This window comes from Schistocerca serialis, chromosome 4 (assembly GCF_023864345.2).
Source record: "Schistocerca serialis cubense isolate TAMUIC-IGC-003099 chromosome 4, iqSchSeri2.2, whole genome shotgun sequence".
Lineage (NCBI taxonomy): Eukaryota > Metazoa > Arthropoda > Insecta > Orthoptera > Acrididae > Schistocerca > Schistocerca serialis.
Window position 1 is genome coordinate 230,643,607 of NC_064641.1, and position 14,110 is coordinate 230,657,716.

The 14,110-nt window shown below is 36.4% G+C and overlaps 1 protein-coding gene across 1 annotated transcript in view; it reads left to right on the forward strand.

The window, feature by feature from the left end:
• The first annotated feature begins 4,163 nt into the window (after positions 1-4,163).
• LOC126473473 (histone acetyltransferase p300) overlaps positions 4,164-14,110 on the forward strand; it is a 171,376-nt gene continuing 161,429 nt past the window's right edge. Inside the window, exons 1-2 of the mRNA XM_050100549.1 lie at positions 4,164-4,684; positions 5,977-6,102. Of these exons, the coding sequence (XP_049956506.1) occupies positions 4,603-4,684; positions 5,977-6,102 (208 nt within the window). The 5' untranslated portion in view covers positions 4,164-4,602. The remainder of the gene's footprint in view (positions 4,685-5,976; positions 6,103-14,110) is intronic.

Genomic DNA, 14,110 nt, shown 5'->3' on the forward strand with positions numbered 1-14,110 from the left:
GTTTTCCAAAATCATTTCAGGCAAATGGTTCCTTCATTAAGGCCACAGCTGAACACATGTTCTATCCTCATAAAAGCATACTTATATATTCTGTGCTTATGTATCTTCTGAGCTCACTGTACGATGATGACAAAGCCTATTTCGTGGCGATCCCTGGATGGATGAATGAATAAGGAAATGTGTTGTAGCTACATTTTTCAGGGAAAATTAACTTTGTCTATTGTGTGTCCTCTTTGAAAACGATGGTTGAGTATGTATTTATGAGTCCATGAAACTGAAATCTTCCGTTTGTAGCTAAAGTTGATTGATTGGAATGATGACAGAAGCCATGGTCAGATGATCCATTTATTATGGACTCACATCAATTTCATGAAAGACAGTTGGATTTAAAAAGAAGTAATCCATAGCTGTTGCAACACGTCCATGTTTTGTTGGGAATGTCAGAGTGTGTGGGAAAAAAAGCTGGATATCAGTGACTGTAGGTGTCATTGATTAGTGCTATTCTGTACAGAATCAATACTAGAACCAACACACCACGACTTCTTGGTAATTTCTACTATGACTTATTAGTGCGCTAACTGCATGAAGAAGATCACCACACCATGACTTCTTGTAATTTCTACTATGACTTATTAGTACTCTAACGGCATGACGACGATGACAAAATTTTTTGTTGGTGCTTGTATTGTGTCAGAACAACTTTCTTGTATGTTTACAAGTCTATTATTAAGGTACAGAGCTAGAATTGCTAAACTCATTATCCACTTAAGTTTAAGGACTGGAACCTTGTTCAATTTCTTGCTTATATGCACAATCTCCTTTTTTCTTGTAATATGCCCAACAGTAATTTGACAGTAGCTTGCATCTGTTCAATTCATGTCTCATTCAAATCATGTTCTGTCACACACAATAGCTTTGGATTTCCTGTTGTGATGCCACAAGTTCCTCTCTTTTGAAGCTGGCTTCTTACGTTCTGATAAGCCAAAGATTTTGATTTCTGCCCTTGGTTATGCCCACATTGCAATTCTTTATTTCTTCAATAATTGTTGCAGCCATGTTTTTAGTTACGTCATCACTCTGTCCTCATAAACATTTACTCCGAAAAAGACCTATTGGAAATTTTTGAAATCACATGGATTGGACAGATAGTGCTCTGAATGCTTTTATTCCACATTTTAGTATGCTGTGGGACAATTCCCATTTGTTGTAAAGAAGAACCATACATTTCCACCGAGTACCTGCTCCTTTTCTTACACCCAGTACATGTTCTCTATTTGTACTTCATACAGCATTTTATCTCACACAGCGCACCATCAATCATCATACAAGGACATTTATTTTAATTTCTGTACACGTCAGTCTCATCTATTCTGAGTGCACTTCTTTGTACATTATGCCATTGTCCTTTATTAACAACTTGTACTACTCATGTCATTTGCTTGCATGAAATTGGTATTCCAGTTAAGAAGCTGAAGTATTTCAAGACTGTTCTCAAGTCTGAATGAAGGAAGAGTGAAAAGCTAAAGTTTCAACTCTCATGTTGAGGTCATTATAACTTTCTTCATGAAGGAAAGCAGGAGGCAGATGTTGTTGGGGTCTTCAGTCTGAAAGACTGGTTTGATACTGCTCTCTATGCTAAGCTATCCTCTGAAAACTACTACATCCCTGCATAACTGCCACAACCTACATCCCTTTGATCCTGTTTACTGTATTCTCCATTTTGGTCTTCCTCTACAATTTCTATCTCCTTCCACTACCAAACATACTACTCTTTCATGCTGCAGGATGGGTCCTATCAATTTTTTTTTTTTTTTTTTCCCGAAATCTGATTCAGTGCCTCCTCATTAGTCATCCATCTAATCTCCAGCATTCTTTGATACTATAACATCCTAAAATCTATTGTTTTTTGTCTGACCTGCTTGTTGTTTACATTTCACTTCAGTACCAGGCTAGACTCTAGACAAAAACCTTCAGAAATGACTGCCTAACATTTAAATTAGGATTCAATCTTCAGAAATGTCTTTGTTTCATAAATGTTTTTCTGGCTACTGCCAGTCTGCATTTTATATCCTCTATAATTTGCTTGTCATCAGTTAATTTGCTGTCCAAATAGCAAAACTTATGTACAATTTTTAGTATTGCATTTCCTACAGTCTGAATTGCATCAGCATCAGCCGATTTAATTCACCTACGTTCCATTATCATTGTTTTACTTTTGTTGATGTTCATCTTATAAGCTCTTTCTCAAGACACTATACACCCCATTCAACTGCTTTTCAAAGTCCTTTGCTGTCTGTGAGAGAGAACGATCTCAAACAACAGAAACTTCCGGTTCGAATATCAACAACATAACGAAAAGATAAATTGTCACTTACCATACAGATGACATGGTGAGTTGCAGACAGGCGTCACAATGACACTTACACATCAGCTTTTGGAAAAAGCCTTCTTCAGAAAAAAAAAAACACACACATATTCATTCACACATGCAAGCACATCTTACACACACATGACCACCAACTCTGGTAGCGTGGAATAGAATGCAACAATCAGACAAAGTGGAAGCAGCTATCTGGAGGGAAGGGTGAGGTGACAGAAGGCTACAGGTGGGTGAAGGGAAGTGCACTGTAGCATACAACAGATGACATTAGTTGAAAAGTGTCACATTGTACGTAATGCATACAACAGATGACATTAGTTGAAAAGTGTCACATTGTACGTAATATTAGGTTGATTTACAGCACACAGCAGTCTATCATGAATAGTTCTCTCATCTCATAATTCATTTCTTCAGTCTCTTCATGATTTACAGAATAAGTTGGCATTTAAACTTGTACTAATGTGATTGGTATTGGCTTTAATGTGTTCATTATGTTTATGGCAGCCATTAACATTAAGTCACTGGTCAAGGTCGATGACTTGCACTGAACATTTCTCTTGACCCAAGAAATGTATGCATAGTACACACTGCTTTAAGGAGCCATTAGATTTAGTAACTGAATACTGAGCACACTGGTAAACTGATCTGAAGTTTATTGTGGTTTCTGTATGAAATAAAAAGCTACATCATCACAGCTTGAAACAGAATGCACTGAAATTTTTCTTACCCTCCTATGTTACAGAACTTCTCCTTGAAATGTATCCTAAAATATTTTCCTAATGCCTATTTGTAACAAGTGTTAAATGCTGAGAACAAAAAAGTAATTAAAACCTTTGGCTTCAGTACACGCCACCAGATTTTCTGTAGAGAATATTAAAGAAGTGGCAGCATAGTCGTTTCATAGCCACAGCCTTGCCAACAGGTATTATTAGCCTCAGCAGACAAAAAAAAATTTCTTGCACACTTACGATAAAATCACGAAACCTGTATTTGCTATGATCTTAAGAGAGTCATATTGCAAAGCTCCTGTTTAAACATTTCTACGACAGAATTTTCACACCGAAATTATAGTACTACTTGGGACTACATAACAAGAAAGTTTTGCGCTTCACTCTGTTGGGCACCGTATTTCAACCACTGCTTTCTGCGTCAAACAATGCTATGCTGCTGCAGTAGAAAGAAATAACAGTTTTCTGAGGAGACCGTATCTGTTGTTACATTATACAGCTTACACGATAAAACGCTGTGTAACTAAAACTGTCAGGTTACGTAAATATAACAACAAAATGGCAAAACATGAACAATAAAAATTAATATACTTTACTATATCAAAATCACAATATATCAAGATACACACGTAACTGTAGCTAACATGAAAATAACATTTTTCACTTTCGTTTGTAATTCTTCCCGATGCACGACATGTTAAAACTTCTCATAATAAATATTTACAACAGACTCGCATGTTAAAACAGACACAACAGTAGTCCCTATGTCTTATATTTTCTTAGTGATGCACAGTGCTTAAATCAACTCCTTTAATACTTCACAGAACTAAACATTTTGCGCGGTCCCCGATTCTTCTACAACACCAATTACACTTCGGGCATCATCGGCTCCTGACATGACGTCACGATGGCGGTCGTGAGGAGCTGAAGCCAATAGCTGCCCTCCTGGCGATCACATGGTGCACATCGACCAATGGCAGACCCGAGTTCTCATTAATAGTCGGAAATTTTCTGACAAGCGTAGAAAAACTTTTCATCAACAGCCGCCATTTTGAGTTACTGGGATCGTGTGGAAATTTGGATATTATTCTTCAAATTACCGTCATTTTCCTTCTAATAATGGACGCTAGTGCGTTGTATTAGAGACGTGAAGTGTTTTGTGCCGCCGCACTTGGTCCATAAATGTTAAAAGACGTATGATGTTGAAAAATTGTGGGTGATTTACTTTTGGATCATTGTGCAGTTCCGTCGGAAGATGGAGAGTGGGACTGTGTAGGCTCATCCGCCAATTTGGGGCTTCATTAAGCTCAGTAGTTGACTCTGGAGTATTAATATGTGCCTTGAGGGATGCAGTGTTCGTCGAACTATTCCAGTGATATTTCTGAGGTGTTATTTATGTTGTCGGGAACAAGCAGAACCGTGCGTCGTGGATTCAAATTCCATTAAATACGATACTGTGTAGGCTAGTAGACACGGCTTGGTAAACAGGGAGATATGGCCGATCATCTCGTCGACGGGCCGCCAAACAAGCGGCAGAAAATGACTGACTCCTTCCAAGGGCCTTCTGACTCGTCCGGTACGTCCGTCGTTTCTTTTAAAACAAAGAAAAAATATTAGATATTTATAAATTAGTAGTAAAGAACGAATCTCAGAATGCATCATATAACATGTTATTTGACATAATGGCCAAGTGTGCTAGGACTTTTGTATTCAAAGTAAGTTTCAGTGGACAGTGTCTGTGGATGATGAAGTAAGTGTCCAGTTATTTGTTATGTATATATTTGATTTCTCTCGAGGAACTGAAGCGTGTATGATGGTTATTAAAGGGCAGTGTGACGGCTTCTTTTGTCACAAGGAAACCCTTCTCAATGTGTGTTTAACTTACATTTACTTGTCATTACCAGTAATTAAAACAGTAATTTGTTTACATCGTGCAGTTTTTTAAGTAGTTTATTTTTTAGGCCGTATTCTGTGATTTTAGTGCAACTGTCCGATTTGTTAGTAAACAATGATTGAATAGTAATTGACCATGGCAAACTAAACAAAGTGTAACCTGAGAGAGAGTAATGAAAATAATGTGCGTTCACTTTGCTTTAAACTGTTAACAATAAGCTTCACGTGTTTAGAAAACGGTAACTTTCATTGGTCAGGAAAGGTGAAGTTTTATCGGATTTTTTTCGTGTTAATGGAAAGTTCGTTGCCCTCGTTTCTGTGATGTAAACAAATAACTGTTGTCCACTTCGCATGACATTACATCATTCACGTTTCACTTTTCTCAGTAATAGCATGATAGCAGCATGTGCATGGACTGCTTTTTGTAGATTGAAATTGAATTTTTTAAAGTGGTGGTTTGTGTTACTTTTTACATTGCATGATGTAATTGATAAAAATTTTAGTAACTGAAATATTACCATATCGACTTAAAATGGAGATCACCATTTTTCTTTTTTACAAGAACGTTGCAACTGATTGACAGTTGTTTTATCAGTTTTTGCTGATGTTATGGTGTCACATTTATGGTGATGTTTAGTCACTTATTGAGAATGTAGGTACGAAAAACATTGAAGAAAAATATTTTATGCCTACTTTTATATCATATTTGTACTTGGGTTTGTTTACATTCTTATCAACCTTGTATTATATGGTGTGAGGTATTTGTAAGTGTAGGTGTGGTTGGCTTATTTTTCAAACATCATTAAGGGTTTACTGCGTAGCAGAAGCATTTAATTTTTTTCTGTCCCATTAAATACTTTTTTCTCTCAACTTTTTCAGTCAAAAGTGGGAATTGATATGAACAGAAAAGTCTTTTGTTTTGTATCCTTTTTATGAACTCTCTTAATCTTTGTGACGTGCCATCCAATTCCACAGTACCGTTGGCGCCTTTAATGATGCACCATGCTTACAACTTCGGCTTGGCTACACCTCTGGGGAACAATGGTGGCAGGGGAACACAACAACCGCAACAGCAACAGCAATGGAACACGCAGAAGAGAAGTAATAACTCATTTAGTCCCAGTTCCTGTATCCGTCCTATTCATAAATGTCCTAATGAGGTGGAAGATGATAAAATATCACTGTTGATTCACTTACATAATATGGTTGTGGTAGCTTTCTAACCAAAAATGCCTTGTGTCTACTATAAGATGCGCACAACTGATCTTTTAACCTTTAGGTAGTTTTTTTGGGATGGTGATGTAGTGTGACAGCAATTACCAGTACGTGTTAAAGCTACTTCTTTTGTGACAATAACTGAGCATTATGACAGATATTTGTGTAATTTCTTCTCTTTCCTTTTATGTGCGTGGATGGGGTTTGGTTCTTGTGGTCACAGTGAGCAAGTAAACCAATGCTAATAGCGCTGGGATATGATGATATTTAATTTGCAGTGAACATTTCTGTGCTTGTCTGTCAATATGGTGAATGAGAAGTCCATTATCTTTGTATTCTTAATCATTATAAGTATAGGTTTCATCCAGTTCCTGGTTTCCTCTGCCTATGACTACTTCTCTCTGCTGAGCAGTTGTTTAGTTGTGTAAGATCTAGTGGATTTTTATTGTGAATTGAGACCAGATGTGGTGCAGACATCCGGGAACATATAAAATTCAAGTTTTTCTTATGATTAATCATATTTATTATTTATGGAGCCAGCATACCATTTCATGCTGAATGCTTAGCTAAGGAAAACCATCCTGTAATAGGTGTAGCCTAGTATCTTCTATTAAATTGCACATAGCCAATCTTCAGTTTTTTAATCATACTTGTCCATAGTATTTGACACTTGAGTGTTCAGATTCCCATCTAATACTGAAATTTGATGGCTTTTTTTTTATCACTACTGTTATGATGATGCAGTTGACATTACAGTAGCCTGTTTCATATTTCAGTAATGAAATTTGAGTCTCATTGGCTTACCTTCTGCACTCTGCTGTTCCACTATTAATGGCACTGTGCATTCTTTGTGGCTGGGTAGAGAAATCAATTGTTTAATTGATTTAGTGAAAGTAAATATATGTGCACTGTTTTGGCTGTAAGCAGCATGTTTTTACTTTGCAACCTTTATGTTGAGAATGTGTTTCACAAATACTTGAGTGTCACAAGGAATGATGTGGAATGGAGCCATTCCACCCTTCCCATTTAATGTTGTCGGCTAGATATAAGTGACTGGTGTCTTGTGCTGTTTGCATCACATCTGTAAAGATTACTGTTTGGCTTCGTAATTAATGAGTACTTAAATCTATATATTTGAGTTAAATTGACAGGAGCATGTAATGATGCATTGTATTGGTATACAAATTGGGGAAGTTTAATTTATGGGCAGTGACTGCTTTGATCAGACTTCTATCACTGAAGAGTATGGTACTGAAAGGCAAAGAAGAAGGGGGAGGAAACGAGGATAGTTGCAGTGTCATTATTTTACAGTGTACATACCACAATTGCTTTCCATAATTGTAATGATTCAGTGAAGGCTCTGAGTAATCCGTTTTGGATGGGGTTTGGTTCTTGTGGTCACAGTGAGCAAGTAAACAAACACTAACAGTGCTGGGATATGGTGATATTTAATTTGCAGTGAACATTTCTGTGCTTGTCTGTCAGTATGGTGAATGAAAATGTCCATTATTTTTGTATTCTTACTCAATGTAAGTATAGGTTTCACCCAGTTCCTGGTTGCTGGTGGTCATCATCATCTGTTACAAATATCCAAAATTAATGTTATCTCATCTGTCTGGAACAAAGGCATAAGTAAAGATTAGCTGAGACAGGACACAAAAAGGATGTACAACTTCACATTCTTGCATACTTTTAGGCCCTAAATATTGTACAGTTCAGCAGAGAGTAGGTTTACTCATAATTAATTTTTGAAACAAGAAGGTATAGAGGTAATGTTTATAGACACACACATGTGGTGGCAGGAGGAAAGGGGAGGGGGGAGTGCATTGTCTATCTGTGTACATCTGCACTTGCTTACTGTGAAGTACAAAAACATTGCATGTATTGCATGTTTATGTGTTGTATGTTATTCAGTGTACACATTAATTTATTGTCGAATGACACCATAGTGTTTATGTTAGTCAACTTTAGAAAAGCTGATTTCAGTGTCAAAATAAGTCCCATGGTTTTAATTTTTAAACTTTCTGAAAAGGGCAGTTGAGTGTGTGAAATATCCAGTTTCTTTGCCATAGCTTTTCAAATAGCATTGGCAAAGGTGCTTCAATGCTATCTTAAGAGATCTGTAGAGCTAACTGTCTTTATCAGCAAGTGCAACAAAAGCTAAAGTTTTAAATATTTCTTTGCATTTCCAATGTGTGTGTTCGTTTTTGTGTTGCATAATATAGCTTCAACTTCTATTTGTCCTGTAGTTCATTAATAAATGTTTTGAAGTAAAGCATTAACACAGTTGACCCAAGTTTATTGTTGTAGCCCTAGAGTACATATGTGCATATGTATGAATGTTTCCACAATATTTTTTTGGAATGCTTGTAAATTATAGACATGTCACTGGCAATTGAAATTACAGTTTGTTATTTTTTTTTTTAACCTTGTATTTACTGTGTCAGTTTGGCATAATTTGCTATAAGTTAATGTCAGTTTATTTCTGTTTCCATTTTCTTGTTATGCTCATACGTAAAGCTTGACTTTATCATATTTTGCCCTTTTTAATTGTTATCATTCACAAAGTTCAGGTTTTTGTTATTACAGAATTGAAGTGATCAGCATTTAGGATTTTGAAGTTTATGCCTTGTGTAACATTGATAAATGTCAAGTATCCACTGACATTGATAGCCAGTTGTAACTTGGGTGTAATTCTAATTAATTTGCATGCACTTTGTTTTTGATTTTATGTTCTTTGTCTTAGTGATAAGTGTAAATTTTCAGCGTACTTAAAAATGTTTGGAAATCATTACATAACTTGTGTACTAAACCAATAAATGTGTAGCTATAATAAGTGAACTTCAGAAAAAATAAATTCGTGGCTGTTTATCTGGGTATAAATGTGCAAACAGTCACTTTTTTGGATTTTAAATAAAATTTATTATACTATTAACTAGTTTTTGAGCCACTGCAGGTTCATCATTAGATGGAGGTTTTACTGGAACATTATATTGTGGACCAAGTTTAGGCAGACACTATGGTGACAGGGCTGACAAAAATTTATTTATTGGTAACAAAGCGTTTATGAAACGAAAATTTTGTGTTTAGTACTTAACAGTGCATTGTATCGTGGTATCCACAGCAAATTCAAAACCCATAATGCATGATGAATCAGAGAATATGAAGCTACACAGGTTACAAATTATTGAGTGATGAGAGAGTGACTAAGGAGGAGCCGGCTGGAGTGGCCGTGCGGTTCTAGGCGCTACAATCTGGGGCCGAGCGACTGCTACGGTCGCAGGTTCGAATCCTGCCTGGGGCATGGATGTGTGTGATGTCCGTAGGTTAGTTAGGTTTAATTAGTTCTAAGTTCTAGGCGACTGATGGCCTCGGAAGTTAAGTTGCATAGTGCTCAGAGCCATTTGAACTAAGGAGGAATCAATGTGGCTACAGTTTATATTGGTTGATCCTGGTGTATGCTTTTTCTTGCATGTTCTGTGATTCTTGAGAATTTCGATAGAAACTTTATTCTAGATGTCAATTTTCTTCCAGTTCTGATATATGCAATTGTTCAGCAGGTAAGTTGGCATTCAGGCCATCATATTAATATCATTCAATCACTAGTGTTAACTTACATAATTTTTTTAGCCGTAAAACTGAATTCATGTTAATAAATTGTTGCAGCTCTTTCATATGTTGGTTAGGGTGATATATGTGAAGGGAATTAGTTCACTGAAAGTCTGGAATTACATCCAACATATTTTTGGTTCCACAGTTGGTCTTGGTGATCTGTATTAGATTTATGTGGTGCTTTTCGGTCATTTTGTTGAAATGGTTTAATGATTACTCAGTTGAGGTTATTGTGAATCCCTTTCTAATTCCACAGTTTGTTATTCACTAGGATAGCACCTTTCATGGGTGGCAGAATAGTTATCATGTATTTGGATACCCATTCATATCATTATTACATGGGAAAGGATTCTGGTGTTTATGGTGCGCTGCAAGTGCCAGGTTTTTAAATCAAAGTGGGTGATAATAAAATTGTTTGTATTTGAAATATAGAAGACAGTTGTAACAAGAATTAGTGCTGATACACATAAATTAGACCCAGTAGGATTTGCTGGTTACAGAAATATAACAATTCCAGTTTCCGGAGTAAGAACGATAGGATTGCAGAAATTAATCCAGAGCCCACATCAAGGGTGGTGGTGGTGGTGGTGGTGGTGGTGATGTGTGTGGTGTGTGAATTGCTTCCACAAAGATAATGCTACCAATTTGAGCACACAAAACGATCATTTTGGTAGTGCATAATGCGATGAAAGGAACCAGATAGGTTATTAATTTAATGTACACACAGCGTATTATCAATGGTGTTTCACATTATCACTGTTTGCCCAATTTTTATTCAGTTTGTTGCTGCTCTAGAGACAAACAATTGCTTGTTGCTCTTTCATATTTCTTCGTGATAGTTTCCTTCCAGTTTTTCCTTTGGCTCCTGCAACCCTTAAATTTCTATTTTTCTCCAGTGCTTTTCTCATCTTTTTGTGTTCACGTGCCTGTTTCTTTCCATTGATCACAATGAGTTTCTTTGCGTAGGTTGTAGATGACACTCTTTTTACATGTGTAGCGTCTGAATCTTGGCTCTGGTGTTGTTGTTACTGCTTTTTCCTTTTATATTTAATGCTTGTCTGTATTCATAAAGATATTTGGTGGACTTCCTTGTTCCTCCTACAGAATGGACACATTGTTCAAACATACTGATATCCATAAATGTGACCATGTCTTAATTTGTATGTCAGCTCTGTACAAGTTACCCCTGTCTCAACATTGGTAAGTATTCATTCACCTTCTTGTTCAAATATTATAACATTTTTACTTAAGGTTTCAACCATGAGAGACATACCACAAGTGTGAGGTTTAAAAGTTGTGAGATTCCATAAGCATTTGTTCACACAATTTTATTTTGTAAAGAAAAGGCTGTTTTTCCTGTGACTCTGAGGAGAACCGTGTGCTTGAGGAAGTATGTCAGACCTCTCCCATCCATACAATATCTGTTTCACTTGCGCAAGCTTCTGGAAATGGCCTCATTTGAAGTTGGATTTTAGTCTACTAGAATTATTGGCAGTACTTTGTGTGTTTCATTACCTCTCCACTGCCTGTCTCACAAGTTATTTTATATAGCACATAATGATTATGAAGTAACACCTAAAGGATAGATGTTTCTTAATACTTTCAATTGATATTGAATTGAAAGAAACATCCCATTAAGGTGATTATTAGAGCTATTCAAACTCTCATTGAAAAGGATAGAAGAGAAAATTAACCCTGTTCTTGTCAAGGGAAACACCCCAGTATTTGCTTAATGTGTCTCTGTGAATCCACATAAACCAATATTTTGATAGCTGGCTGAGGATTCATACCTTGTTTATACCAAATGAGATTTCGTTGTGTTAGTCACCATGTCAATGTGGTCAGTGGACGCATGATTACTGAATTATGCCAAAAATCCTGGGTGAAATGCTAGTAATAGAATTACAATAATGTACACTTATAGTTTCAATATCATGTTAATGATCTTCAGTAACAGCTGAACACTTAATTTTCTCATTCAATTACGTTACTCATTCCATTATTTGGTTCCACTTATCGCCCATTAGCTCATTATTATTATTATTATTATTTTTAATATACTCAGTTAATCAGGAAATGCCAAGCTATTTCATGAAAACAAAAATGGTTGTGCACCTGATAAATTGATTTTTATTTTGGTGAAAAGAATACACATTGCATGTGCTGAGCAGCTGCTATGACAAATGCCAAGATAGTTTTATGTCATGATATGCTACACTTGTGTACATTTCCTGTCATTAGTTGGCGAATGTAATGATTGTCAGTATTTTCAAATAGTTTTGAATATTAAATGTTGGATTACATAGATGAGTACACCACTGAAGTGCTTTATTTTTTTATTTTTTATGTTTACTTACAAATGACAATATTGGGTTTGAAATCCTTAGCAGCTTAAGATGCAGATGCTTTTTTAGTACTAATTTGTGAACCTGAGACTATTGCATAAAGTTGTTTTCAACAAAATGTCAGCCCAGACATAGACATTCGCAGTTGTATTTGTATGCAGTTTAGTAACCATTTTTAATTATCACAGTAACAAATCTATGATGCTTCAACACCTTCGTGTTACTGGAGCAGAATTTTGTTACTAGTCACTAATATGAAAATGCAATATTTGGTGCACCTGAAAATACAATACTAAATATTTTTCATTTTACTGTCTACACTGCAACCTTAAAACTATTGAGGGACTACACTGTTTCATGAGTAAACAATGACATATCTGGAAGTAATTCCATTGGTGAAAGACATTAGAAAATGGTAGGTTTCCTTTACCAAGCTGTCTTTAAATTTTAAAGCTTGCTCACGAATGCATTATTGTGACCATTTGATGAACAGTCATTTCCTTACAGTGACATGTGTTAAGTGTTATTTTAATGCTTCTTATGTCAGTAAGAAAGGTTAGATGCAGTCAGTAATGACTGTGCTTAGTTTTTCTAATCTAAAAATCAAGTAAAGTCCTCAGACATCATAAAGCAACATCTAGCGAACCTTTCAGTAAATATGCCACTGTACTGTAAAGTGGTGAGGTATAAATCATTTCCATTCCATGCAAAATTCCTTTGAAATAATAGTCACTTATATTGTGTTGTCATACAAAATTAACAAAGTAAACCTTGCTCTTCATGGACAAGCAGCATACCTTGTACATCTCCTCCACCTGTCTGCTACAAGCAGTCATAAGAATTCTCAGGCTGTAATTGGAAGAGCCATTACTAGATCATGGGAACAATCTATGTACACACTACGCAGTTAGTTTATTGTTCAACTTTTCACCTCAGAATTGACTATGTTGTTCATAATGAAAAGCACTTCCAGGTTGTGGCATCTACATTTATACCTAACTATTACATGCTGTGATGACGATGGGCGTCAATTACTTATGCAAGTACATAAAAATAAAAGCAGAAAAATTTAAGAAAGTAATTGACAGCTGAGTTGTGGCATATCATGTGCCGGATGTGTTTCATTGAGTTCCATGTCTGGACACAACAATCAACTCGATGTAACAAGAAACTTGATTTACCTGAGATTGAGTTCCGTTGATCCACGATCCAATCTCAGTGGTTTTTTGTGCACTCCAATCGTAATTGGCAACTTCATTTGGTCAGTATAGGAACATGGGGACATCTGCTGTGGAGTCATGTTCAACATCTACACTGAATGATGTGCCTGCACCAACAGTGTATTCTGTCATCAGACCTGCTACAGATTGCCACCTGTCCTGCTTTACAGAGTGGGCTAGCTTCAGATCTTCATGTTCTGTGTTGGTGTGTGGATGTCCAACACTTGTAGTTTCACTGTCCTCTAGTGTCTGTACAGCTGACCAACTTCAATGTTTTTGAGATGCCAGTTTCCAGGAGCTGAGCCATAACAATCTGCCATTTCATATAGCTTGCAGCCCCGGGTGACATCGCTGACAACAGCCAATATTTCGACAAGAATACACCCTGCCATTTTCAAGGCATAACTTGTAGTTTCACTGTCCTCTAGTGTCTGTACAGCTGACCAACTTCAATGTTTTTGAGATGCCAGTTTCCAGGAGCTGAGCCATATGGGAATTTAAAATTTCGGATTGTAGAGAAACTCCGGAAAGATAACATACGTGCACACCATAAAACACAAGCGCCCTCACACAAACCGAAGATGACTGACGTTAGAAGTTATCAATAGTGAAATTAATAATAAATGGGTGAGGTAGTATTAACTCTGTCCTGTTTTTTGACAAGGAGAAGGGCAGGATTTAAACAAAACTCACCATTCTATTTACAAAGGTTATTTT